Raw genomic sequence first — 27,831 nt, 5'->3', positions numbered from 1 at the left:
ATGTGTGCAGGTTGGGAAGAAGAGGAAGAATTTGTTTTATCCCCACCCTCTGAAGAGTGTTTAAGATTTGAAGTGGGATCTTTGGTTTTACCCTTATCCCCATGCTTATCTTGAGATTTTTCACCATCTTTCTTCTTATTGCCATCTTTGTCACCCCCTGTATGAACTTTTCTGTTCACCCTTGTTCTGACCCATTTGTCTGCCTTCTTTCCCAATTCTTGGGGAGAGGTCAGATCAGAGTCTACCAGGTACTGGTGCAACAAATCAGACACACAATTATTAAGTATATGCTCTCTCAGGATTGTGTTATACAGGCTTTCATAATCAGTAACTTTACTGCCATGTAACCACCCCTCCAAGGCCTTCACTGAATGGTCAATGAAATCAACCCAGTCTTGTGAAGACTCCTTTTTGGTCTCTCTGAACTTTATCCTGTACTGTTCAGTGGTTAAGCCATAACCATCTAGGAGTGCATTCTTAAGAACTGTAAAATTGTTGGCATCACTTTCTTTCACAGTAAGGAGTCTATCCCTACCCTTTCCACTAAATGATAGCCATAGGATAGCAGCCCACTGCCTTTGAGGGACATCCTGTACAACACAGGCCCTCTCAAGTGCAGCAAACCACTTGTTAATGTCATCCCCCTCCTTATAAGGGGGAACTATCTTGTGCAGATTCCTGGAATCATGCTCTTTTGCAGGATGACTATGGGGAATACTGCTGCTGCCACCATGGGTATCTAAACCCAACTTCTGTCTTTCCTTCTCTAATTCTAAAGTCTGTCTATCCAAATCCAGCTGTTGCTTCTTGAGCTTCAGTCTGGTTTGTTCCACTCTCAATCTATTGAGCTCCCTTTCTAACAATCTGTCATCAGGGTGGGTGGGAGGGACATTTCTAGATACAGAGGTATGATGGGAATGAACAGAAGGAGACCTGTCCCTTACAGAGGGCACCCTAACAGCTTGGCTACCAGTATAATGTGAGAGCACACCATTAGTATGGTGTGATTCAACCTCTGTACCAACTATGCTAGACTGTCTAGTAATGGGCAGGCTGAGAAGTTTCTTTCCTGAACCTTTTCCTGGGGGAGTCCCTGGATCAGATTGAGAACCATTAGCTACTTTTTCTACAGATTGGGCACTTATGGCCTTATCCTGTACTCTAAGCATATTAATTAACAGTTCTAAGGAAGGATTCTTCCCTACACTCAAACCTCTCTCTATGCAGAGACTCCTTGCTCCTTTCCAGCTAAGGTGATCATATGCAAGTTTGGACAGTTCCACTTTTTGGCCTGTGCCAGACATTTTTAGAGAGAGTTAAAGTGATAGACAAAGAGAAAAAAGTTTTCAGAACTTTTTGGAAAGACAGAAAAAACTTTTTAAACTTTTAAGAACTTTTTGAAAGTTTAGAAGTACTTTTCAGCACTTAGAAAAGAGTGAAAAAGAGGAAATGCAAAACTTTTTGGCTATGTGTATATACACTGACCTTGTTTTGTATATTTTTCTCTTATGAAAAGTACAATGACAAGAGTGGTAAGTAGTCTCAAAGCACTTATCCCACCGCTGCACAACCAATGTAGGAGGCTGGACTGGCTTGTAGTGAGTACCAAGGGGTATTTGCACCTTGCACCAGGCCCAGGTATCCCTTATTAGTGTATAGGGTGTCTAGCAGCTTAGGCTGATAGATAATGGTAGCTTAGCAAAGCAGCTCAGGCTGAACTAGGAGACGTGTGAAGCTACTACAGTACCACTTAGTGTCATATGCACAATATCATAAGAAAACCCAATACACAGTTATACTAAAAATAAAGGTACTTTATTTTTATGACAATATGCCAAAGTATCTTAGAGTGTACCCTCAGTGAGAGGATAGGAAATATACACAAGATATATATACACAATAGCAAAAATATGCAGTATAGTCTTAGAAAACAGTGCAAACAATGTATAGTTACAATAGGATGCAATGGGGAAACATAGGGATAGGGGCAACACAAACCATATACTCCAGAAGTGGAATGCGAACCACGAATGGACCCCAAACCTATGTGACCTTGTAGAGGGTTGCTGGGACTATTAGAAAATAGTGAGAGTTAGAAAAATAACCCTCCCCAAGACCCTGAAAAGTGAGTGCAAAGTGCACCAAAGTTCCCCTAAGGACAAAATAGTCGTGTTAGAGGGAAAATGCAAGGAAAACACAAATCAGCAATGCAACAACGATGGATTCCTGACTGAGGGTACCTGTGGAACAAGGGGACCAAGTCCAAAAGTCACAAGCAGCTCGGAGATGGGCAGATGCCCAAGAAATGCCAGCGGTTGGTGCAAAGAAGCTCTTACTAGGCTGAAGAACTGTGAATACTGCAGGAACGGCAAGGGCTAGAGACTTCCCCTTTGGAGGATGGATCCCCCACGCCTTGGAGAGTCGTGCAGAAGTGTTTTCCCGCCGGATGGACGCCAACAAGCCTTGCAACACGTAAATCGGGCGTTTGGCGTTTTTGGACGCTGCTGGGGCCCAGGAGGGACCAGGAGGTCGCAAATTGGACCTGCAGAGAGAGGGGACGTCGAGCAAGACAAAGAGCCCTCACTGAAGCAGGTAGCACCCGGAGAAGTGCCAGAAACAGGCACTACGAGGATGCGTGAAACGGTGCTCACCGAAGTTGCACAAAGGAGTCCCACGTCGCCGGAGACCAACTTAGAAAGTCGTGCAATGCAGGTTAGAGTGCCGTGGACCCAGGCTTGGCTGTGCACAAAGGATTTCCGCCGGAAGTGCACAGGGGCCGGAGTAGCTGCAAAGTCGCGGTTCCCAGCAATGCAGCCCAGCGAGGTGAGGCAAGGACTTACCTCCACCAAACTTGGGCTGAAGAGTCACTGGACTGTGGGGGTCACTTGGACAGCGTCGCTGGATTCGAGGGACCTCGCTCGTCGTGCTGAGAGGAGACCCAAGGGACCGGTGATGCAGCTTTTTGGTGCCTGCGGTTGCAGGGGGAAGATTCCGTCGACCCACGGGAGATTTCTTCGGAGCTTCTGGTGCAGAGAGGAGGCAGGCTACCCCCACAGCATGCACAAGCAGGAAAACAGTCGAGAAGGCGGCAGGATCAGCGTTACAGAGTTGCAGTAGTCGTCTTTGCTACTATGTTGCAGGTTTGCAGGCTTCCAGCGCGGTCAGCGGTCGTTTCCTTATCAGAAGGTGAAGAGAGAGATGCAGAGGAACTCGGCTGAGCTCATGCATTCGTTATCTAAAGTTTCCCCAGAGACAGAGACCCTAAATAGCCAGAAAAGAGGGTTTGGCTACTTCGGAGAGAGGATAGGCTACTAACACCTGAAGGAGCCTATCAGCAGGAGTCTCTGACGTCACCTGGTGGCACTGGCCACTCAGAGCAGTCCAGTGTGCCAGCAGCACCTCTGTTTCCAAGATGGCAGAGGTCTGGAGCACACTGGAGGAGCTCTGGACACCTCCCAGGGGAGGTGCAGGTCAGGGGAGTGGTCACTCCCCTTTCCTTTGTCCAGTTTCGCGCCAGAGCAGGGGCTAAGGGGTCCCTGAACCGGTGTAGACTGGCTTATGCAGAATTGGGCACATCTGTGCCCAACAAAGCATTTCCAGAGGCTGGGGGAGGCTACTCCTCCCCTGCCTTCACACCATTTTCCAAAGGGAGAGGGTGTCACACCCTCTCTCAGAGGAAGTTCTTTGTTCTGCCATCCTGGGCCAGGCCTGGCTGGACCCCAGGAGGGCAGCTGCCTGTCTGAGGGGTTGGCAGCAGCAGCAGCTGCAGAGAAACCCCAGGAAGGGCAGTCTGGCAGTACCAGGGTCTGTGCTACAGACCACTGGGATCATGGAATTGTACCAACAATGCCAGGATGGCATAGAGGGGGCAATTCCATGATCATAGACATGTTACATGGCCATATTCGGAGTTACCATGGTGAAGCTACATATAGGTAGTGACCTATATGTAGTGCACGCGTGTAATGGTGTCCCCGCACTCACAAAGTTCAGTGAATTGGCTCTGAACAATGTGGGGGCACCTTGGCTAGTGCCAGGGTGCCCTCACACTAAGTAACTTTGCACCTAACCTTTACCAGGTAAAGGTTAGACATATAGGTGACTTAAAAGTTACTTAAGTGCAGTGTGAAATGGCTGTGAAATAACGTGGACGTTATTTCACTCAGGCTGCAGTGGCAGGCCTGTGTAAGAATTGTCAGAGCTCCCTATGGGTGGCAAAATAAATGCTGCAGCCCATAGGGATCTCCTGGAACCCCAATACCCTGGGTACCTCAGTACCATATACTAGGGAATTATAAGGGTGTTCCAGTAAGCCAATGTAAATTGGTAAAAATGGTCACTAGCCTGTTAGTGACAATTTGAAAGTAATGAGAGAGCATAACCACTGAGGTTCTGGTTAGCAGAGCCTCAGTGAGACAGTTAGGCACCACACAGGGAACACATACATGCACACCTATGAGCACTGGGGCCCTGTGTGACAGGGTCCCAGTGACACATACATATAGGCCACAAACCTATGAGCACTGGGGTCCTGACCAGCAGGATCCCAGTGACACATAACAACCATACTGAAAACATAGTGTTTTCACTATGAGCACTGAGGCCTGGCTATCAGGATCCCAGTGAGACAGTGAAAACAGTGACAAACACCCTGACATACACTCACAAACAGGCCAAAAGTGGGGGTAACAAGGCTAGAAAGAGGCTACCTTCTCACACTCCCCCACCCCTTCCATCCCTTAGGGCCGACTTTCCAGGCCCCAACCCAGCACCTCAGCCACCACATCACCGGGCACAGTGGTGCCAGCAGTAACGGGATTCTGGAGTGCGCCAAGCAGCAGGCCTGCCAGTGTCCCAAGGAGCGAGGCCAAGGACATTCCCCCACCTCCAAAACAGAAGAAGGTGCCCACATCCCGGAGGGAGAAGGCCAAAACACCTGCCGCCGAGGGCTCAGCCAGGACAACAGTTGAGAGTGGCAAGAGAGCCGCGCCACCATCCAGGGTGGGGAAGGGCCTGAAAAGAAAGGCAAGTCAACATCATCGCCAACCTGCACGGCAGACAAGACCACCACCGGCACCGCCACATGCACCGCCGCCACTGGCACCGCCGCCAGCACCCAAGATACTGAGCCCTTCACCTGCACCACATACACTGTGCCCTTCAGCAGCACCAAGGTCAGTAAGCCCACCACCAGCACCACCGTTCATGACACCGCCGCCAGCACCAAGGTCAGTGAGCCCCCCACCAGCACCTCCGCTCATGACACCGCCGCCAGACAAAGGTTAGTGAACCCCCCATCAGCACTGACGCTCAGGACACCGCCAACAACACCAAGGTCAGTCAGCCCCCCACCAGCTCCGCCGCTCATGACACAGTCGCCAGCACCGAGGTCAGTGAGTCCCCCACCAGCACCGCTGCCCAATGAGTGCCGCCAGCATCGCCGCTACTGAGCCCGCCTCCAGCACCGCCAGCGGCCAGGCCACATCCTGAGCCAGTGGCACCACCGCAGACATGGCTGCCATCCCCAGTGGTCATTCTTACAAGGCTGGTTGTCAGTTCTAGGGTCCTGGCCAGCTTGCATGTCACACCACCATCAGTGGAGTGTCACATCCACTACCTCAGTCCTTGGCAGGATGAAGCACTCTGGGCACAAAGCCCCTCCAGAACCACTGGAGTATCACATCCACTACCTCTGTCCTTGTCAGGATGAAGCACTCTGGGCACAACGCCCCCTCCAGAACCAGTGGAGACTGTTATCCACTTGAGAGACTGGCTTTGCACTCCCCAGGATAAAGCAGTTACCAAACCACTCACTGGAAAGACTTGAGAGACTGTGGCTTTGCACCCCCCAGGATAAAGCAGTAGGCAAACCACCCACTGGAAAGACTTGAGAGACTGTGGCTTTGAACTCCCCAGGATAAAGCAGTGGGCAAACCACCCACTGGAGAGACTTGAGAGACTGTGGCTTTGCACTCCCTAGGATAAAGCATTGGGCAAACCACCCACTGGAGAGACTTGAGAGACTGTGGCTTTGCACTCCCCATGATAAAGCAGTGGGCAAACCACCCACTGGAAAGACTTGAGAGACTGTGGCTTTGCACTCCCCAGGTTAAAGCAGTGGGCAAACCACCCACTGGAGAGACTTGAGAGACTGTGGCTTTGCACTCCCCAGGATGGAACAGTGGGCAACCCACCCACTGTAGAGACTTGAGAGACTGTGGCTTTGCACTCCCCAGGATGGAACAGTGGGCAACCCACCCACTGTAGAGACTTGAGAGACTGTGGCTTTGCACTCCCCAGGATTGAACAGTGGGCATGTGGCCCCCTCGTGGATTTGGCGTTGTGCACTCAACCGGCTGAAGTGCCCCCCCTTTTACTTCCCCCGAGGTGCCTGCTTTATTGCTATCTGATGCCCCTGCAGTGTTCTCTCTCCGTCATGTTCGGGATTGAGTGTGGGCCTCGCCCATGCCGTGTGGGCCCAGTGTTCCACGGACTTCAATGGAGCACTACCTGGACTACTATTCTTGGTGTATATATTTGTTTATTGTGTATATATATATATTTTTGCATACTCGATTTTCATATATTACAAGGGTTACACTCATTTCCTTTTGTCTTTGCATTCTTCTGGGGGGTTTAGAGGGTGTAACTGTAATGTAACATGCTGTATTAGTGTGTGTGTTGTAGTGGGTGAGGGTGGGGGTGTTGCGTGTGTGTGTCCCTGTTTTTTCCCTCCCACTTCCCCTGTGTCGTAGGTGCAGTACTCACCGCGGTCTTCGCCGCCGGCGTTCGTGCTCCTGGTAGAGGAGCAAGAAGATAGGGGCTGGTAGGATCTGGAGCTCGGGTTCCATGGCATCCGGATTCCTCGTGGGGTGTGTAGTGGTGAGCGTTTTCCCTTTCAAGTCCTGTTTCTGCAGGTGGCGGATTGGACTGTTGTGATAATGTGGGCGGTACAATGTCCTCCGCCTGTCTGTTGGCGGTGACCGCCATGCTGTTTGTTTGTACCGCCGTGGCGGTTGGAGTGTTAACGTGGCTGTCTATGTTGGCGGTTTCTACCATGGGCGTGTATCCATTTTTGTTTTCGCCGGGCTGTTGGCGGTCTTACCGCCACTTTACCACTGACCGCCAGGGTTGTAATGAGGGCCATAGTTTGTAATGTCCCTGCTCATAGTTAAATGGTGCCCCACCCTGGGGGACCTTGGTGAGGCTTTAGGAGTGATTTAAGTGTAAAAATAAGGTAGATTACCACTTTGGAAGTACATTTAACTCGTAAGTTAAATATGCATACATTTAACTTTTTGAAGACAGTCTGCAAGGCAGGGCTTTAAAAATCACAGCAGGCAACACAACAGTGCACATTCCAGTGCAGCAAATCTACTGGGCTTCTTAACGTCCCTGCCATATTATATGCTAGGGACTTATAGGTAGTTTGAATCCCCCTTGCCCTACTATCTACTAGGGCCTTCCAAGAGTCTGTCATTGCCAATTGTAACTGTACCACTTTGCCAAATACCTTTTATTCAGAGCACTGGACCTGGTTAGCAGACCCAGGGTAAAGTCAGGGTCAGTTACTGCCAGTAGAAGTCAGAGAAATTGGGGCAACTATGCTGAACGTATGGCTTTCTCACACTGTGACTAGGCAGGTAACTTTCATAGGTGCTAGTTGTACTTCTATATGTTGTTTTACATAGTTACACAAATTAATTTAGTCATAATCTTGCGACATTGTGAAAGTCATCCATGCATGTGCCAAACAGATTTCCTCATATATTGTACATCAGCCATGTTGCTGCTGATTTTACATTTTGAGCTTTCTCCTCATCTTCCTCATCCTCATCGTCCAGTCCTTCCTGCTCCTCATTGTCATCGGGCCATGGGAAATTTGTCCATGTAAACTATTCTGTAATAGGCAGCACATTAGTATTAGTTTAGAGACCATTGGTGGCGTGTAGAGTAATTGCCCCCCAAACATATCCTGACTTCTGAGTTAGTACTTGTGTACTCTGGGATTTATGTCCACAGTGTATCAGGTCCTGTTTAGGATTTGAATGTGGCCCTGCTGGGCTTCCATATGGATGTGTTTATGATGATTGCTCACCTACAGCTGCAGACTATTGGGCATATTTAATATCCCCTAGCACCCCCTTAGCTCAGCCATAGCATCATTCTTATTTATGCAACAGTGGCACTAAATTGGCTTTTTCCTGTGCCACATTTACAAAGCTGCCAATGATCCGCTCAACAACATTACATGTCCGGATGTAGGCCTGGTTGAATGCCTTTTCTGGCTCTACCTGTGGGTTTACATATGGGGTCATTACCAACTGCTGTACTGCATATCCTTGGTAAGCTGAAATATAAAAAAGAGACAGTGTCAATGTTGACAATAACTATATTGGCTAAAGTCTTGCACGTGTGTTATGTGTAGTGGTATTGTCGTGCCCTTCTCCCAGTTAAAATGACATGATGTGTCAATCATGCCAGTGTAATGACATTTACAGGGGCCTCTTCAATTATTCTCTATGCTATTTTTCCTTCCAACTAGACTTGCACACAAGTTGCCCAGCAAATAGATATTCACAGTTGCATCAGGGCTTGTAGGGGTTCTTCCTTGTTTGTAGGATTGTATTTGTGTGTCTAGGTGCACCTTTCAACCAAGGCTGCTGCCTCAGAGGCATGGTGAGTGATGAATGTGTGCAGCATTTCACATCACACATTACTAGGGAATGATTTTGCTGATTAATATACATTTGTACAATTACATGTCACCTGTGCATGAGCTGTGGTTTGTCACCTTGCACCTAGTTCCTGTTGTGGGTGCCATGACACAGCTGATGGCCCATGTGTGTTGCATGGGAACACCCCCCGGTGGACATGGTATCACCTTTGCACATGCTGATGTTGGGCAGTTTTTTTTTGTCTCCCACGCACGGCTGTGTGCCTTTACATTGTGCAACATCTGCAAAGCTGGCTTAAGATGTGTTTACATGCATGACAGGGTGATTTGCATTGAATATGTAAAATGATGCATGGTGCATGTATGTGTAACAGCCCTCATCATGAGGTCCCTGTCTGTGTAGGCAGGCAGTGAGTTGTGGATTGTTTCCCCCATTTCTATTTCTTATTGTGTCTTTTAGGTATTTGCTGTTTGCTTACCTACAAGTAGGACATTCACATATTGTCCATCCTGGAATCGTTGGTTGGAGTGTCAGAATATGTATGCATCAATCACGCTGCTGGGGTATTATGCCACAACATTAGTGATTAACCCACAATGGTCAACAATGGCCTGGGTATTGATTGAGTGGATGTGTTTCCTGTTGTGGTAGAGATGGGCAGTTGTAGCAGGTGGAACCAGTTGCACATTCATGCAGTCCAAGGCACCCAGCACATGTGGAAAGCCAGAAAATGGCATAGACTCCTTGTTTGATCTCCTTTTGCTGTTGGTGGGTGAGGGGAAGAGGAAGTGGCTGAATGTCAGCTGTATGATGGCATACAGGACAGAGGGTAGAAATGAGGAGAATAATGGCTGTGATATTCTGGCCACTCGGGCTGCAGTTGTCTGGAAGGACCCCAAGGCCAGCATGTGAAGCATGGCCATGAGCTTTGTCTGTAGTGGGATGTTGATGACCCTGTGTACTGTTGCCTGTAGTCTTGGTGCAATCAGGTGTGACAGCTCTACGATGGACTCCCTTCCCAGACGTTAATGGGTAATTACCTCTTTCTCCCTGAGTCCCTTTAGTGAGGTACTCAGTTGATATATGTGCTCCCTTCTCCTGCACTGCCTCTGTGATGCAGGTGATGGTGATTGTAGTGGTGATGGTGGATGTGGTGTTGATGGTGGTGGTTCTGGTCCATGGTGTCCTAGAAATGGCCAGGGTGATTTGGGTATGTTCTCCTTATGTAATTGTGCCAATGCAGGATTATAAAGCCTGGTGTGACCAGGCATTATTTTTTTGACGATTTGGAGACTTTTGCAAAGGGAGTGTCATTTTCTGAAAAGCTTGTAAATACAGCTGTACCAGTCCTGGTTTATAATTTTTTCAGATGGAACGCCTGCCTTGCATTTCATTGTCAGTATGTGAGGCACCCGGATCCAACACTAAGGGAAAATGATGCACAGGGGGGAAAAGTGATGCTTGAGACCTCTAGCATCCATTTGTAAATATGGAGTTGATATTGTTCGGCTGCTGCATCAACAAATGACCCAGCTACGACATAAGGGCCCTGTAAATGAGGCCCTAAATATCATTGTGAATGCTTGTAAGGTGTGTGTGAGCTTAGAAATTACTCATTTTTTCTGCTAGCACAATAAACCAGTAGGGCGTTTGGCAGGCCTTATATTACCTCAAAGAACTACATAGACAAATTATTGGACAAAAAGTTTGCTTCTCGCCAGTTATTTCTGGTGTGCTTGACTGAACGTTTATGTAGGGCCAATAGATCACTGAACCGTGTGTTCATAAAAAAGAGCAGGACTGCATCATGAAAATGTTCTCTGGTGCATAGTAGGGCTTGTGACTGCATTTAGCACATTGCACTACCTAACCTTCACACTCTTAACTCTGAATTTCTCTATCTTACTGCATCATAGAAACATGAAACAGCAGTTCCTTCTCTTAGGAGTTGAGATGATAAAGAAAAGGTGGCACACTGCTGATGCAGAGTGAAGCAGTGCTCTTGGCCATTTTCTCACACCCTAAATGCCAGTAACTGAGGACTATAACGGCAGAGCACCAGTCATAAGAAACTACAAATCTTATACTGCATAGGAACACTAATCCCACACCTGGTAAACTCTGATATACAGGGTTGCAGTAATTATCTGGTGCAGTATTAATGCATCATTCTAGGTTTTGCACCTCTGAATGAGGACTAATGCAATAACAGCATGTGTCTATCAGTTCCGAGGAGCAAAACCTCCAATGTTGCATTGTTTCCCAGCCCAAAGTCTACTGTATTTTCATGTGTGAAAAACCAATTTGCCCCAGAGTCAGAATATTTGCCGGATTCGTTCATATTGAGAGCACAGACAGTTAAACAGATCCAGGAGGATCGTATGCTTGTTTTTAGAACCACACATTGCCTACCATGTAGTCCTTCGTCTTTAGGATAACCAGAGCATGTTTAGCACTTACAATTAGTAGGATTCAACTTCTTGAAAGAGATCAAGTAAATATGAAATTGAGTGATCTGGAACAACAGATTGATGGTTGCTGGAAGATGGTATCAGTGTACAGCACAACAAGAATGATAAACAGTAAAATAACTATCATATTTATTTATTTATTTATTTTAATAAAGCAAGCAAAATTGGATAATTAACAGTTAATATTACACACTGCAATGTATCCCACCGTGATTCTTATATGAGATTCCATGAACTTTGAGCCTGACCAGTCGAAACCAATCACCTGGGCATGCTAATTCCTAACTCTAACAAAACCTTGTTAAAACCCATCACGAAAGATGAAATCCAGCCAAATAATTCCTGGGAATCTTGTTCTTCTGATTCTCCAAACTTTATCTGTAGAAATACAAAGGTCACGATTATTGCAGTGTCCATGTAGCTGAACCAGTGTCCTACATCATCTTGAGATATATCTTTTATCTATAAACCAAATAACCTCATTGGAATCCACACACGCTAATATGAACCGGCATGAATTAATGATAAGGTGTAATCAAGAATTGTTCCCAGAACTTTTAAAGTATTTCATCATTTAAAAAGCAGAAGGTCAGAAGGTATTATTGATTAAACAAGTTGATCCTTTTCTTTCACTACATTGAGCTATTTTGTCAGATTTGCTACTTTGTAATGCAAGGCAGTTCAGGAACCACATTTGCCCCACTATTTTGTACAAAGGAGAAAGCACAATACAGAACAATAACTGCTAAGATTATCCTGCTGCTTCTCTCTTCCTCTGTTCCTGAGGTATAAAGGCTCCCTTATCCGATGCACAGCCATACTGAGATGGGTGTGTGCTGTCTAGTACAGGATTGTTACTGGAAGCATAATTTCCAGTACAAATTGCTATGTCTAGACAAACACAGAAGGATCCACTACAAGGAATGTGTTCTGTCAACTTCAACACACAAGCAATGAGTGATTGTTTCGAAAAGAAGAATTTGCTTCTCATTGTTAATGCCTGCTTCAAAGAGGCGCTAGGTTTTGACCTAAAGCCTGGTCATGCTATCTTAGTGGATTGAGCTTTGCGCCACAAACAATGGATGTTTACAGTGTATCCCCCTTAATTGTAAGCAGCACAAAGCAGTGCAAAACATTTTTTTTCTGAAAAAGGACAGTTTCCAGCACCAAATACCTTTTGTGCTGGAAAGTAAATATCAATGCATTGCTTTGCACAGCTTCTTGTGACCATGTATCCCTTTTCAAAGGTGCAAAGTGTTATTAAATCTGGGCCTACATGGAAAGGCATGTATATAGCACATTCTTTCAGAAATTCTCTCTTAGGCATAAATGTCAGGGCCAAATTGTCAAAGCTATTTAGCGGTTGTAAATCCTATGAATCGCTAACTTACAAGCCTTGTACTCCTTCTGCTTTGTGAAAGTAAAATAACATTTTGTTTGGGAGTGGCAAGTGACCCTTTCTCAAAACTGCAGTAATTGTTGGGCACCAGAACAAAGACATTTCCAAATGATAAAATAATTGTGTAGTCATCAAAACTAATTAAAGCAATAGAGTTTTGGAATTTGAAAAAATAATAAAATATATGTATTTTATTCCCATGTTTTATTTAGCATGGGCTGGCCCCAAGGACATTAGTGCTCTGTACAATGGATGGGAAATAATAGAATTTACCAGTAATCTTCACTTAGCAAGTACAAGTTATAGCAATGTAAAGGTCAACACGAATGTGTGGGAGGAAACATAAAGCCAAGAACAATAGTGTAATTATAGACAAGGAGTGCTAGATTCTGGTATCACAACAGTTTTTCTTAACACCCTGGGTGTCTGGGGCAAGCTGGCCTCGTCCTTGGCCATGGTTCCTGTGTGCTGGGGGTGAGACCAACTTGTCCTTCACACGGTCCACACCCACCAGTTGGGGATGGAAGGGGAATCGCTTTCCCTTCCACCCTGATCCCCCTTCAGCAATCTGATGACGTCAGCGCGATCACAGCGCGCTGACGTCATTAAATGCAGCTGGGGCGTGCTGGAACCCACTTGCTTCCAGTGCGTCTATCAGAGAGGACCCAAAACAGGTGAGTCCTTCTCCTGGGGGGTGGGTGGGGGTGGAAAACAGATGCAGGGGGAAAAGAAAGAGTTTTTCCTTCCCCTCTGTGCAAGTTTTCAATGGATTCCTGCTCCACGATCACAGACGAGGCCCGCGATCGTGGAGCAGGAATCCACCACTAGGCACCAGGGATGTGGTTTTTAGTTTATTTTGGGGAGTGACCTTTTAGGGAAGGGTCGGTCTCCTGGGGGCAATATTATATCGGTGTTTCAGCCCCCCTGGGGGCAGATCGGCCATTTGTTTGGCGGATCTGCCCCCCAGTGGCGTCAAGACCCACTAGGAACCAGGGATGATGTATGTTATTATGTTTTAGGGCAGTAACCCAAGATTTTTTATGTGCTTTGACCCTCATGGTGCTAGATCGGCCATGTTTTTGGCCGATCTTGTCACTGGGGGGGGAGTCGAAACCTACTAGGCCCTAGAGATTGTGATGTGTGTGTATGTTTTTTGTGTCTACAGGGCACCCCTTGGGCAAGTGTCGCCCCCCAAAAAGTGGAACATTAGTGAGGGCCATTTCTGCCCCCCCCCGTAGGGGCAGATTGGCCAATTTTGTTTAGGCTCATTCTGCTTCCAAGGAGGGCAGAAGCCACCAAGACTCCAGGGATTTATGTTTTTTTTTTACCTTGATTTCTTTGTGTTGGGAGGCACCCCCTTTTGCAAGGGTCACCCCCCAAAGGGGGCACGGAAATGTTGCCCATTTCTGCCCCCCCTGCGAGCAGATCAGCCTATTTTGTTAGGCCCATCTGCCCCCAAGGGGGGGCAGAATCCACTTAGGCACTAGGGGTCTTGTGTCTGTGTGTGTTTTGTGCGGGGGACGGCCTCTTTGACAAGGGTCTCCCCCAAAGGAGGCACAGAACTGTTGCCCATTTCTGCCCCCCTTGGGGGCAGATTGGCCTATTTTTTGTAGGGCCATCTGCCCCCAAGGGGGCAGAATCCACTTATAACCATGGAAAATTTCTAAATGCTTGGTAGAGGGGTGCTTGTCAGCTGGTGAAGTATTTGCATTTGTGAATATAACAGTTTATATCTCCTTTTTGTTCTAGTTCAAAGTTTTTGCTTTCTTTGCTGTGGCTCCTTGTGGTATTGTCCGTGGTCGACCTGTGGTTTGCATAGTTGCATGTATTAAGTAAGTAAAAACAATTTATTCCAAAGGAGTATTGTTGCCATGCATGAATTACACGTTCCCTTTCACTAGCACGAGGCCTACCCACAGAAGTGAGGTACCATTTTTATTAGGAGATGTTGGGGGGGCCCTGGGTAGGAGGAAGTGTGTCACTTCTCTCAGATTCTAGAGTTTTGCATCACCAAAATGTGAGGAAAAAGTGTTTTTTGGCAAATTGTGAGGTTTGAAAAGGATTCTGGGTAATAGAAAATAGCGAAAGCACCACAAGTCACCCCATCCTGTATTTTCCTAGGTGTCTAGTTTTTAAAAATGCACAGGTTTGGTAGGTTTCCCTGGCTGCCGGTTGAGGTAGGGGCCAAAATCCACAGCTAGGCACTTTGCAAAAAATAGGTCAGTTTTATTTGGGAAAATGTGATGTGTCCACATTGTGTTTTGGGGCATTTCCTGTCACAGACGCTAGGCCTACCCACACAAGTAAGGTACCATTTTTATTTGGAGATTTGCAGGAGTGCTGGGTAGAAGGACGTTTATTGCTCCCCTCAGATTCCATAACTTTCTATTCTGAGGAAAAAGTGTTTTTTATTGTCAAATGTTGAGGTTTGCAAAGGATTCTGGGTTATTGAACCTGGTGAGAGTCCCACAAGTCACCCCATCCTGTATTTTCCTAGGTGTCTAGTTTTTAAAAGTGCACAGGTCTGGTAGGTTTCCCTGGGCGCCGGCTGAGCTAGGGGCCAAAATCTACAGCTAGGCACTTTGCAAAAATGAGGTCAGTTTCCTTTAGGAAAATGTGATGTGTCCACATTGTGTTTTTGGGCATTTCCTGTCATGTGCACTAGGCCTACCCACACAAGTGAGGTACCATTTTTATTGGGAGCCTTGGAGGAACACTGGGTAGAAGGACGTTTATGGCTCCTCTCAGATTTCAGAACTTTCTGTCACAGAATGTAAGGTACCATTTTTATTGGGAGCCTTAGAGGAATGCTGGGTAGATGGAAGTTTATTGATCCCCTCAGAATCCAGAACTTTCAATCAATGTATATGAGGTAAAAGTGTTTTTTTGCCAAATTATGAGGTTTGCAAAGGATTCTGGGTAAGATAACCTGGTGAGAGCCCAACAAGTCACCCCATCCTGAATCCCCCTAGGTGCCAGGTTTTCAAACAATGCATAGGTTTGGTAGGTTCCCCTAGGTGCTGGCTGAGCTAGAGGTCAATATCCACAGCTAGGCACTTTGCAAAAAACAGGTCTGTTTTCTTTTGGAAAATGGGATGTGTCCAAGTTGTGTTTTGAGGCGTTTCCTGTCGCGGGTACTAGGCCAACCCAAACAAGTGAGGTACCATTTTTATTGAGAGACTTAGAGGAATGCTGGGTAGAAGGAAGTTTGTTGCTCCCCTCAGATTCCAGAACTTTCCATCACTGAAATGTGAGGGAAAAAAGTTGTTTTGCCAAATTTTGAGGTTTGCAAAGGATTCTGGGTAATAGAACCTGGTGCGAGCCCCACATGTCACCAAATCCTGAATTCCCCTAGGTGTCCTGTTTAAAAAAATGCACAGGTTTGGTAGGTTTCCCTGCGTCCCGACTGAGCTAGGGGCCAAAATTCACAGCTAGGCACTTTTCAAAAAACAGGTCAGTTTTCTTTGTGAAAATGTGATGTGTCCACGTTATGTTTTGGGGCATTTCCTGTCACTGGCACTAGGCCTACCCACACAAGTGAGGTGCCATTTTTATTGGGAGCCATGGAGGAACGCTGGGTAGAAGGACGTTTGTGGCTCATCTCAGGTTTCAAAACTTTCTGTCACAGAATGTAAGGAAAAAAGTGTTTTTTGGGCCAAATTCTGAGGCCACTGTTTTAACGGGGTACAGTGTCAGTGTCCAACCTTGGGGAATATGGGCCAGATGTAGCAAATATTTGCGAGTCGCAAATGGCCTGAATCGCTATTTGCGACCTCGCAAAATCCAAAATGGGATGCAAAAATCACATTTCCGAAGTGCAAATAGCGATGCGAGCCATTACCGACCCGCAAAATTTGTGATCTGATTTTGCGACCCGCAAATAGGAAGCCACAATTTGCGTGTCGGAAACCATATGCAAAAGCCAGTCGCAAATTGCGACTAGTCGCAAAAAGCCCTTTTTGCACATCCAGATTACCACTGATTCAGAGCAGGTGGTAACCAGAACCAAAGTATAAAATGAGACCCAGAAGGCATCTTGGTTACTCAAAATGGCTGAACCGTATGTGATAGCATGGAGGAGGAGAGTCCACGCCACCCAGCAGAGGAGGAGGAGGAGGCAGAGACAGGAGAGGATATACCGAACCAGGCAGAAACTGTTTCAACAAACTGAGCAGGAGATTTATGACAAATATAGACTGAGCAGTGCAGCAATTTTAGAATTACTTGAACTCCTTAATCTGCGGCTTGAACGACAGACAATGCGCAGCAGCGCCATCCCTACACATGTTCAAGTGCTATGCTCACTGCACCTCTTGGCCTCGGGTAGCTATCAGGGGGTGATTGCAGTAGCAGGTGGGATATCCCAGGGTTCACTCTCAATATTCTTCAGATCATTCCTAGATGCCATACTCACACACATGTCCAGATATATATACCTACCCAGGAATGAGGCAGAAATTAACAGCACCAAGTTAGACTTCTACAGAATTGTCAACTTCCCCCATGTAATATGGTGTGCGGACGGGACACATATACAAATCTGCCCTTCTGAAAATCTGGAATATGTGTTCCGCAGTAGGAAGTGTACCCACTCATTAAACATCCAGGTGTTATGTGATGCACATAATGTCATTACTGACATTGTAGCTAAATTCCCAGGGAGTACACATGACTCATACATATTCAGGCACAGTGGGATACACCAACGCCTAGAACGTGGGGAGTTTGGAGATGGATATCTATTAGGTATGTTAGGTAAACAGGTGACAGTGCACATGCTCTCAGACCATGGATACTTACCCCGTAGCTAACACCTGGCAATGAGAACGAGAGGCGTTATAACAGTGCACATCGGCGGACCAGAACTGTCATCAAGAGGAGATTTGGCATGTTAAAGGCAAGATTCAGGTGCCTCCACAAAAGTGGAGGTGCATTCCAGTATGCCCCAAACACAGCATTCAAGATTGTCGCCACCTGTGCAATCCTACACAACATTGCCACCAGACGTGGGCTACATCTCACCCCTGAAGACACAGATTCGGAGGATGAGGAGCAAGAGGTACCACACCAACAGCCTGGGGATAGAAGCATTGCAAACCAAGGCAGACAGAGACAGAACCACATTGCAACCCAATACTTTGGCAGGTATGTGTCAATTGTCACCACACTCACTGATGTCAGACACACAGAGACCAGTTGTGTAGTGAAAGAAACAAAACCTTTTTATTACTAAACTAGATGGGGAAAGAAAAGTGCTGTCTGTCACAGCCTGTAATTGTCCAAATGTGATGAAGACACATAATAAGTCATGTGCCTCATGAACAGTGCTTTATGGTGGCTCACACCCTCCTCCTTGAGCGGCCAGCATGGCTCATCCCTGGTGGGTCCCTGACCCCTGCTGTGTACTACCACTCCGTAGCCCACGGGACTCACTGGCAGACACGCTACTGATGGTAGACCCTTCCTCACTTTCCTGATGGGTCTCACCTTTGCCCCTTGCAGCCTGCCTACTTTCCATCAGGTCCACAGCATGGCTGATGCGGTCGAGTCCACGCACCACATCGCTAGCAAAATGTCCAAGTTCCACTTGTAGGCTGACTGTCCGTCTAGAGAGGCCTGTTGTATTGGTTGCAAGACGCCCAATGGATGCAGCCAGGCGGTCAAATCGTGCCGCTGTGTGGCGCTCCCTGCGCCTTGCATGTTGACGGTCTGCCACGAGTTCTGTCAGCAGATGGTGGATGGCCTGTGGGAGATCCCCCAAATGATCATTCATCCTGGTGAACTGGCTGTTCACATCCGCCAGCCCATTGGTCATGCTGCTCTGCATCCTGTTGAGGGTTCTTGTTATTGTCCTTAATTGTCTATTTTGAAGGCGCTGACTATGGATGATGGATGCTTCCAAGCCTGCAAAGCCTGCATCCCCTACCTCCTCCTGGGGCACCAACTGAACTCTGCGCTGGCTTCTATGCATTCGTCCTGCTAGTGGCTCTGATTGTCTCTCTGTGTGGCTGGGCCCTGGGATTGTGTCAGCCGCCCCCATGTCCTGTGCATGTTCCTCTATGGACCCTGGCGGTGTCCTTTTGGGCCCAGCAATTTCAACAGCAGCCCATGCTCTCCTCCCTGCCTGGTGTCACTGCTGGGGGTGGCTTGTGGGAGACCTGTGGGACATAGGGGATACACTGTCAATCTCTCACATCTGTTTTATGCCTCATAATAAACATTTGCCTATATTCTGACTTCTGTACTACATTTCCCATAATGCACTATTCTAGAGGTTGCTGGACTGGAATGGAGCTAGTCTGGTGGTGCCTGCTGCTGTGTACTGGGAGTGTGTGTATACTGCATTTGTGGGTGTCACAGCATATCTCAAGGTACTCACTTTTGGATGTTCCTGGCGCTGAACTGTCCACTTCTCCCATGCCAATGACGGCCTCTGGCTCCAGGGTCTTCTCAACCATTGCTTCTATGGCTGTGGGTGGTGGGACGGTGGATGGGCCTCCTCCGGTGCCCCTCATTTCTCTCAGCTGCTCTGCAACCCTCTCCTTTGTCATATAGCGCAGGTCATACCACTGTTTCCTGATTTCCTCAAGGGTGCGGTTGCTCATCCCTATGGCATTTATCTTTTCCTGGATCTGCTGCCATATCATTTTCTTTTGAGTGTCTGGGACACTCATGGCTGCCTTCCTAAATAGTTGGTCATGGTGCAGGCAGCATTCCTCTGTCAGCACCTCCAGCTCTTTATCTGAAAACGTAACCTTCCTTCTCCTACCAGCACTGCCTGTCTCCTCCATTGTAGCAGCAGCTCCTCTCTCCTGGGTGTGGCACAGCAGTTTGGAAAGGGTGTCGTCTTCCGTCCTCCCAGGTGTACTTGATGACTTCCTGGTTCTGATGTCATCACTAAGAGCCAGGAAGTGGGTTTCCAAACTGTTGGTCAGCACCTGCAGGCAATTTGCGAGTCAGTCGCAATTTACGACACCCTTCTCACAATTTGCGACCTCGCTTTTAGCGAGGTCGTAAATTGCGACCTTGCTAAAAGCGAGGGTCGCAAATTGTGGTGCGACACCTATGCGACTCGCAAATTGGTATCACAATTATTTCATGGATTTCATTTTGCAAGTCGGAAATAGCGATTCGTATTGAGTCGCTATTTTCAATTCGTATATTTTAACTTACCTACATCTGGCCCTAAGTTCTTCCCTTACTTTGGGAAATGTGGACGATAAGGCTATGCTCTAGCATGTGATATGTGTGCCTTAATGCACACACAGTACAATCTGTATAACAAATGTAGGTTCACGTGAAGCTATGGTTAGTTTACAATGCTTCACTTATAAGTATTTGGAATTTTTCAGGGCAAGAAATGTTGCCCTCTCAGGTTATGACAAGCAAGTCCCATACTAGAGAACCTGCACTGAGAAATAGCGCTACATGGAGTTTTATAGTCTCTTAGACTTGTTCAGCAGGAGTTACGGACCACAAAATGAAATCACATAACAACAATCAAGAACCTAAGGATTTTAATATCCTGTTTGCCCCTGGGACAAAAGAGTTCCAGTACCAGACAGGGAGCTTGAGTATGTTTTACGCAAACATAGGGCACTTCTGTATTACAGACAGAACCACAGATACAATGCAACCTGTTTGGTATTTGCAAAAGTTTGGAAGCACATTTTGCTCATGTGCAATAATAAGGGAGCTTTTGTCCATTTGCATGGCGGTGGGTCTGCACGCATGTGAGGGAATACCTTTTTTCCCTGCTCTTGCATCATAATACCAATGTGGGTTCAGGGGCAGAAAATCATACAAATTTAATGCACTCTCCTGTGAGTGTCCCAGGTACCCCCATTGTATTCATGCTGGTGGGTGCAGTCACACACTATCTGCCTGATGTAGGATCCTCTGTAATGTATGTTTAAATCATTGTTCTTCAGTGAAACATACAATGGCAGGTTAAACTACTAGTTAGTATGTCAGAAGTGGAGGTGAAAATTCATGCCTACTGTGGAAGGCCTGCATATTTTTGGATTATAATATACAGGTCCAAGCTGCACTAATCCAACGAGAGTGTACCCAGTGATGACCTGGACTGTGCACCATTCTATACAATAAGGCCCCGGGTGTCTGAAGAAGGTGAACAATGGAAGAATGTGTAAAGCAGATGGTATTTTTCTCAGCCCCATGAAAAAAATAAATTGCTGTCCCAAGAGATATTGTAAAGAGAGTGTATAAACTCAATACAGAGCAGAAAGAAAGAGTAGTGTCCTTCTCTGTGTTGGTGCAAGGGATTCAAGTCACTTCAAATGTCTGTATAAAGGTGACTATAGTCAAAGACTGCATCTACACCCTTATGCTGAGCCTTGATAACCCCCATAGCTGCGAAATGCAGTGTACCTCTGGTCTTCCAGTCAGTTTCTATGTATGGGCTGCACAGTGTTAATTGGTTAGGGTGCCGCTAATGAGTACGGTCTGTTACTGAAGAACCCTGTGGGAGTAGATCCCCAGAGGAATCCAGTGACCTTTGTCCCCCCTGTTCAAGCACCTAAGCCTGTATGGTGCTCATTGAACCCTATTCTGTGAGCACCAGTGCACTTTAGCAAGTTATGCACATTGGCAAAAAAGCCCTTATCTGCAAGTGTTGTACCAAGATTTGAATGTGGAAGCAACCCTAAAGTCACACCACTATATGCCAATTAAAGAAAGGGCACCATAAATTAATTCAACTCCTTCATTTATGTGAACGAGCGCCACGGAAAAGAGGGGCAGTGTAAATGGCTACTGTTTTAGTACAGTCCTACCCTCATGAAAGATTTGGTAAATGAAGCTTAGAAGGAAAATAAAATACTATGTTTCCCAGAGTAATTATTATTCTATTGTTACTAAAGATTAAGTAAAAAAGGCAATCTACACTGAGATGGACATGTGCTTCTGCAGGGAGGTCAGGTGAAGGAAACCATGATTTGATCATTGAGGTGGGCCCATTCATCATCAGGCATTCATAGGTAAGTCAAATAAACACTTTAGTTTATATATTACTTTATAAATTTGTAGATGTTTTTTTACCAAGGGGTTCTGAATGACATCAACAAGACAAAGAGCGCAAATCCCAAGTTGGCTATGACTTCGCTCAGAATCCCAAGGTAAACAACATCCCTGTAACTCACTTTTACCCATCTATAATTTTATGTTATGCATAGCCCCCAAATCATTTGCCCCTGCTTTTAACTGCTATGCAGTGACTTAATGGAGAAGAAGCCATACATAATATGGCCTCTCCTCCCTGACCCAAAGGTGAAAAAAAAATCACTTTACCTTTCATCCTTAACCAACCCTAACCACATTTCCTACACTTCCCCTCCTGCAGCTATGATTTCATCTCCGTCAGAGCAGACAAGCAGCTATGCACTAACAGGTTCTCAGTCTCAGAGGGCCCTGTCAGCCTGGCCTGGTGGCCTTTATGAGGTGGCAACAGTGGGTAACAAGTTTTGATATGAACTTTTGTTTAGTCATACCAATGAATTACCAGATTCCAAATCTAGTGCAAATGATAGAGGCTTCTTATGGAAGCCATGCATAATGTATTTCCATTGCCAAGCATGGTATTTACTTGTTTCATCTGTACAATCACTTACTAGACCTTTCTCTTTCTCACTACAGAATAACCTATGGGGAGAGTCATGTGCTATTCAAATAAACATAAAAGCACAACACAAAACAACGCAACATGACATAACATCACATAACATAACATCTGTTTAACTTGCTCCCAGTACCAGACATTCGGTTTCCAATGAACTGTAATCTGGTAAAACTTTCCAAATGATTCAAACGAAGGTTACCACTCTAGCAGTTAACATATACTGAAAGCTACTGAATATAAACACAGGTTATAGAAGCATATGGGTTGCCAATTCATTAGCCCCATTGCACAATGTACAGTCTACTCACCTCCAGGTAATAATTCTATTATCAAACCTTCTACCAGGCACCCACTAGAGACAGGAAGTGTTTTTCTAAGATATCCGGAAAACAGAATTTCAGTTTGTATCTAGACATTGGGCAACACATCTGTGTTGTTAAACTCCCTTTCTCTAACTTCAGTGCATGACAAAGAAGGTTGATCAAGTAATTAACACAGCTAGAGTTTCCCAAACAATTTAGGTTTGTTTTTATTGTGAAATACAATCTAATTGGTACCCAGAAACTTGATCTATGCTTTATTATCTTTTATAAGTTATTAATATGCAATGTTAACCATTCACAACACAATTCTCACTTCACTGTGTTCCTTCTTTTGAGGACACTACATTTTAATCATTACTCCCATTCAACATTGATCAACTACATCAATCAACCACATCAATAAAACACATACAGATACCTCAATCTATAGACGATATTAATTCACCTTCCCAATAGGAAACTCTACTATACTGCACCTCATTCAGAAAACCATACCACTCTTTATGCACATAAAGTAATCATGCCATGTCATGACTCCTACACAGATGCCAATCAGATTTCAATCATCTAATTACTTTATTTACAACTTCCTTCACGCATGACCATCAATCACTATCTCATTTATCCAGCCACACATGGAGGTGGGCTGAGCCACTGAAAGCCCGATCCAAGCTTGAACAAGATGCCTGGCTCTGGCTTAGCTGGAGGTCCTCTTAAAACGTTGAACCAAAATATGACCTACTGGCTACAGCTGCCAACCATGTAACAAGGGGAGCTGAGTTTGAATCCCCCCTTGGCTCAGCATCCCTGGCCTTGTCACAGAATCCTGTGAATCTCGACAAATCTCCCTGTGCTGCAAAAAGAAATGTAATTTAGTCTGTATTTGTTGTGAGACACTCATGCTCTCAGACCAAGGTTTGTGCTGTGAAAAACTGCCAATAATAAAATGTGGATTCTGCCAGTCACCCATGCTCTAATCTCCCTCATCAAGAATTGAGGACAAAGCATTATCATTTGATGTCAGACAGATATACCCACAAAGTGGCTGAATTGCAGTATGTGAAAGTGGAAAAATCTGACTTCAATCCCAGCTTCCTGGCTTGACCAAATTGTGTGCTTCTCGGCAAATACTGAGCGCACCTTCAAATAAGCTAGTTCAAGCCTGTTCGGCATAACAACCTCTCAAGATGAATAGCCTATAATGTTGCTCCATCTAGAATTAGAATCTAGGCCAAATGCAGGATAAACATGACAAGTGACTTGCCTCTCCATTCACTAATCGCATTGTCATCAGGGCTGGGACAGAAATGTTTGTCAGTTCATTCTTAAAAACTCCCACATTTAGTAAACACTTGTAAAATAATTCCACGTACTAAAGTGAGACACTTGGTTGTGCTAAAGAAATACAGTTTTGTGAATTCTGGAGAAATGATCACACTCTAATATTATCTTTGTTGCATGATATACATGACATATATTGTTATGGGCTTGGCTCATGCATGGGTTCTAAGAGCCAGAGTCGATACTTTACTCTCTGGTAATATGTTGACTAACTCACCTCTAGCCCCACATAGCATGGTCTTTCCAAACACGGAAACCAGGGTGTAGATCATTCGCACTCTCAGAGATGAGTACGCAAACGTTTTGCTTTGCCACAGGGTTGGTAACATTTCTCTACTAATTAGGGTGTAGTTAGTCCATAAAACCCTCTCCATCTCCACACCCGTTTTTGACGCTTCCTAAACGTGAATATACAAACTAAGCCTGAACTACAACATATACCTTGATTTGTATCCCAACCTGGAAAAAGAAAAGATGACGATCAGAAGATGGTTACAGTAGAGTTCCAGCTCACGCTCTTCACAGTGCAGGTTAGGTTGCAGAAAAGGTCAGGAAATGCTTGGATCATAGAGAAAACCTTAAGATACTCAAAAGCAACAACATGGAGTTTAGTTTTAGATCCCTTTCAGTGATATGTGTACGAAATCAGAGTAAATGGCTTCTAATAGAAATCTAAGTGATGTAAATGCATTCAGTGTACTTTACACACCCTCACAGAGAGACACTGACATACTTACCAGTACATCATTGTACAGTTTCTTCATCTCCTCACATCTCTTTACCAGCTGTGCATGCTTTACTTCATATTTCTGGATTATATTCTGTGATATAAAACGTATGCCTTTAGTAGTAGATACTTGGGCACAAAACAAGCAATGGCGAAATTGCTAAAAGCAAAGTCTATCTTAATGGGCGTTGGCTGGTTTTAAATGTGTTTAGTGTCAGTATCATGCAATCACATCTACTCCACAGTGTAGGAAAATGTATTACTAGCTTACATATTCATGAAGACAAACTGAGAGGTCTTGAACAACGCTAGTTCCTTTAGCAGCAGAACGATACCTCACAAAAAAAACATTTATTAAAGAAAATGTATCAATATTGCCTCTTACACTCACTTAACTGGGCCAAGAGCAGAGATTTGTTTACAAGAGGCTATGGGGTACCAATCACTATGGGTGTGTATTTTAATAATAATGGAGACCACATGGTTCCGGAAGAATTTGAAGGTGGTAGTTGGTGATGAGTGGCAGAGCAGAGGAAGGATAAAGAATGTTTGTCGACCCGGAAAAGCACGTGTTGATCATATTTCTAACACTGGAGAGGTTTCAGCACCGAATAGATATGAAGTGTTCTTTAGAGTGTGCGTATGCTTTATAGGGCAAAATAGGTAGGATCAAATCCCGTTTTTTTGGGATAACCACTGACTATGTAAATCAGTTTCATTAATGATAGTTAAAAGATGTGCATCTTCTGCAGATATCCTAAAAATCAAGCATGGATCTATCATATATTGATCTAACTTGAGCACCACTGTTCTGGAATGTGGGAACTGAAAAGGATTGCTTCATTAGGTCAGTTATATTTTTAATTTTGCATCACAATTTAGCCTTTAACTTTATGCATGTTTTGAAGCATTGTCCTCTTAGACATAGGACCCAATTTAAAAAAGGTATTTTGGACCATAAATGTATGCGTATAGTGAAGTTATTAATACAGTCCAGGAATGAATTCACAACAAGATTGCTGGTATAAGGGGTTATACTACTGCAGATTTCTTTACCACACGTGCGAAAAAATCTACAGCAATAAAACCTATGGAAGAGCTGGAAAGCACGTGGAACAAGTGGTGGTTGGCCTTGTAACTTTATAAACGATCATAAACGTGTATGTATTTGGGTGGTTGAAAAATTAAATCCCTCGCTTTCCCAGACTGCTAATGGTCACATATTTAATTCCTGTTAGGGTATTGGAAGGGCAAAGGATTAGGGAAGATTTGGTGGCTGCGTTGATGAAATACTTCATCCATAGGGCTAAAAGTTTTCTTAGGGAAGAAAACAAAATGTACTTTTTCGCATCTGGATGTGCTTCACACTTCATGGAACAGTGCACAAGGACAATAACCAGCCTAAAAAAAGTCATGACAAATACTAATGTACAGTTGATTTCTGTGCTTGGCATGGCTTTCCTGGCACGCAAGTGCAGCTGTTTTGAACTGAAAAACAATGCCAAAGTATGTTCGGGCAAAGACGTAGGACTCCGCCCTTACTATTGCACTTTTCCTTATGAGTCAAACCAAAGTATAGACAAGCTGTAGATACAATGGGGCAGATTTAAGAGCCCCTAGCGCCTCCTTGCGCCACCTTGGTGTCATTTTTTATGCGAATGTGGCCCAACGAGGCCAAAATTGCTGCACCAAATTTACAAAGTGGCACAATGCATGCATATCGTTACTTTTTAATCCTTTGTGTTACAATATGCCGGCACAATGCATGCAAAGGGGGAGTTCCCCTGTTAGGGGGGGAAATGCCGCGAAGTAATTTAAAAGATTTCTTTGTGGCATTTTTTTGGCACTTTTAACATCTGCTCAGAGTAGACGTTAATAGGAGGCACACCATTTTTTACAATGGACCTCAATGAGCTGTGCAGCATTAGCGTCAACATTTTTTACGCTAATTCGGCAGAGCTTCGAACTATCGTAAACAATTCTGAAGCTAGTTCCCAATATCGCCATGGTGCACCGTATCTTACATACGGCACACACATGGTGGCATAAAAGGGGCGCTAGGGGGTGCAGGAAAAGTGTTGCTGCACTGGGTGCAGCACCACTTTTCTTAAATCTCGCCTCATGCCTTCACTAGGATATCATTCCAAAGACTGACATCCTAAATTGGTAAGCCCCACATCCCAAATTCCAACAGAAGTTTCTTAGTTACTTTTCTTTAGGATGTTGGATTGTTGGCAATAAGTTTTCTGTTTTGAATAAAAGCGTGATATACCAGCATAAGAACATGTCCTGTATCATGCTTCTAGTGTGACAGCCTTTATACATTTAGCAATGATTTTAGAAATGTATTGAAGTTATTTACTAATGTTTTGCTTTGGTGGTCATGTGACTGAAAGTGACACAAAGCATTGCCATTATAAAGGCCTCCGATCATAGTATAACATTTCACAGCACAACATAAGTACCCACACAACCCTCAGTTAATAATAGTTTTTGATAACGACCAGTATCTAAGCAGTCCTTCAGTTTGAAGGCCTTTCAAAAAATACATGTCATCTTTGTAAAATCACTGTAACTAATAAGCAAAACATAAGAGTAGATTTAGACTAGCAATATTCACTTTTAAAATTGATAATCCACCATTACGACTGGTCTGGAATTATTTCCCTGGGGGATGCCAGGCCAAAGGCTTTCTAATATTTCTGGCATCTCCCACCCCAGAATTGCCTGTCCCAGATATTAGAGCAGAGCTGTCAGAGACGCAGGAAGCTTCTGCACCTGGCTCCTGCTCATCTTTGCAGCAATGTAAGAGGAGTTGCATATGCTCTACGCTTTCCTTCTCTGCCCATCCCTGTCCCACAACCCGACCCCACAGCCCTCAAAATTCCACTTATCCATCTGCTACAAACAGTTGGTAAATGTGTGAGGAATCGGGCGTATAATTTTCCTCAGAAGAGGAAAGAAAAAGAGGAATTTGACTCTGTTATACCAGCAGGGGTGGCTCCTCCATAAGGGCAAAGGAGCATCACCCCCACGTCAGCAGCGGCAGCTGCAAACCTTTTCCCCCCAAAATATAATAAACTACACTTATTATAGATTTTGGGGGAAGGGGCGGGGCCACGGGGGTGACGAGCAATGAGGGGGAGTGCTGAGCACTCCCCTTCACTGTGCATGCATGTTTGGGCGGCTGTCTCGGGCTGGCCAAACACACATGCGCAGAAGGGTCTCTCCAGCCCAGCAACAGAGTTACTGGGC

At 45.3% G+C, this 27,831-nt stretch overlaps 1 protein-coding gene across 1 annotated transcript in view; it reads right to left on the bottom strand.

Annotated features, from left to right (window-relative positions):
* Positions 1-11,309: 11,309 nt before the first annotated feature.
* The window catches only part of LOC138303991 (uncharacterized), a 692,211-nt gene continuing 675,689 nt past the window's right edge, over positions 11,310-27,831 (bottom strand). The window contains exons 15-16 of the mRNA XM_069243614.1: positions 24,587-24,670; positions 11,310-11,527 (exon numbers count right to left, since the gene is read on the bottom strand). Of these exons, the coding sequence (XP_069099715.1) occupies positions 11,411-11,527; positions 24,587-24,670 (201 nt within the window). The 3' untranslated portion in view covers positions 11,310-11,410. The remainder of the gene's footprint in view (positions 11,528-24,586; positions 24,671-27,831) is intronic.

Source organism: Pleurodeles waltl, chromosome 7 (assembly GCF_031143425.1).
Source record: "Pleurodeles waltl isolate 20211129_DDA chromosome 7, aPleWal1.hap1.20221129, whole genome shotgun sequence".
Taxonomy (NCBI): Eukaryota; Metazoa; Chordata; class Amphibia; order Caudata; family Salamandridae; genus Pleurodeles; species Pleurodeles waltl.
Note: the sequence above shows the minus strand (reverse complement) of the source record. Positions and strands in the feature narration are given on the sequence as shown.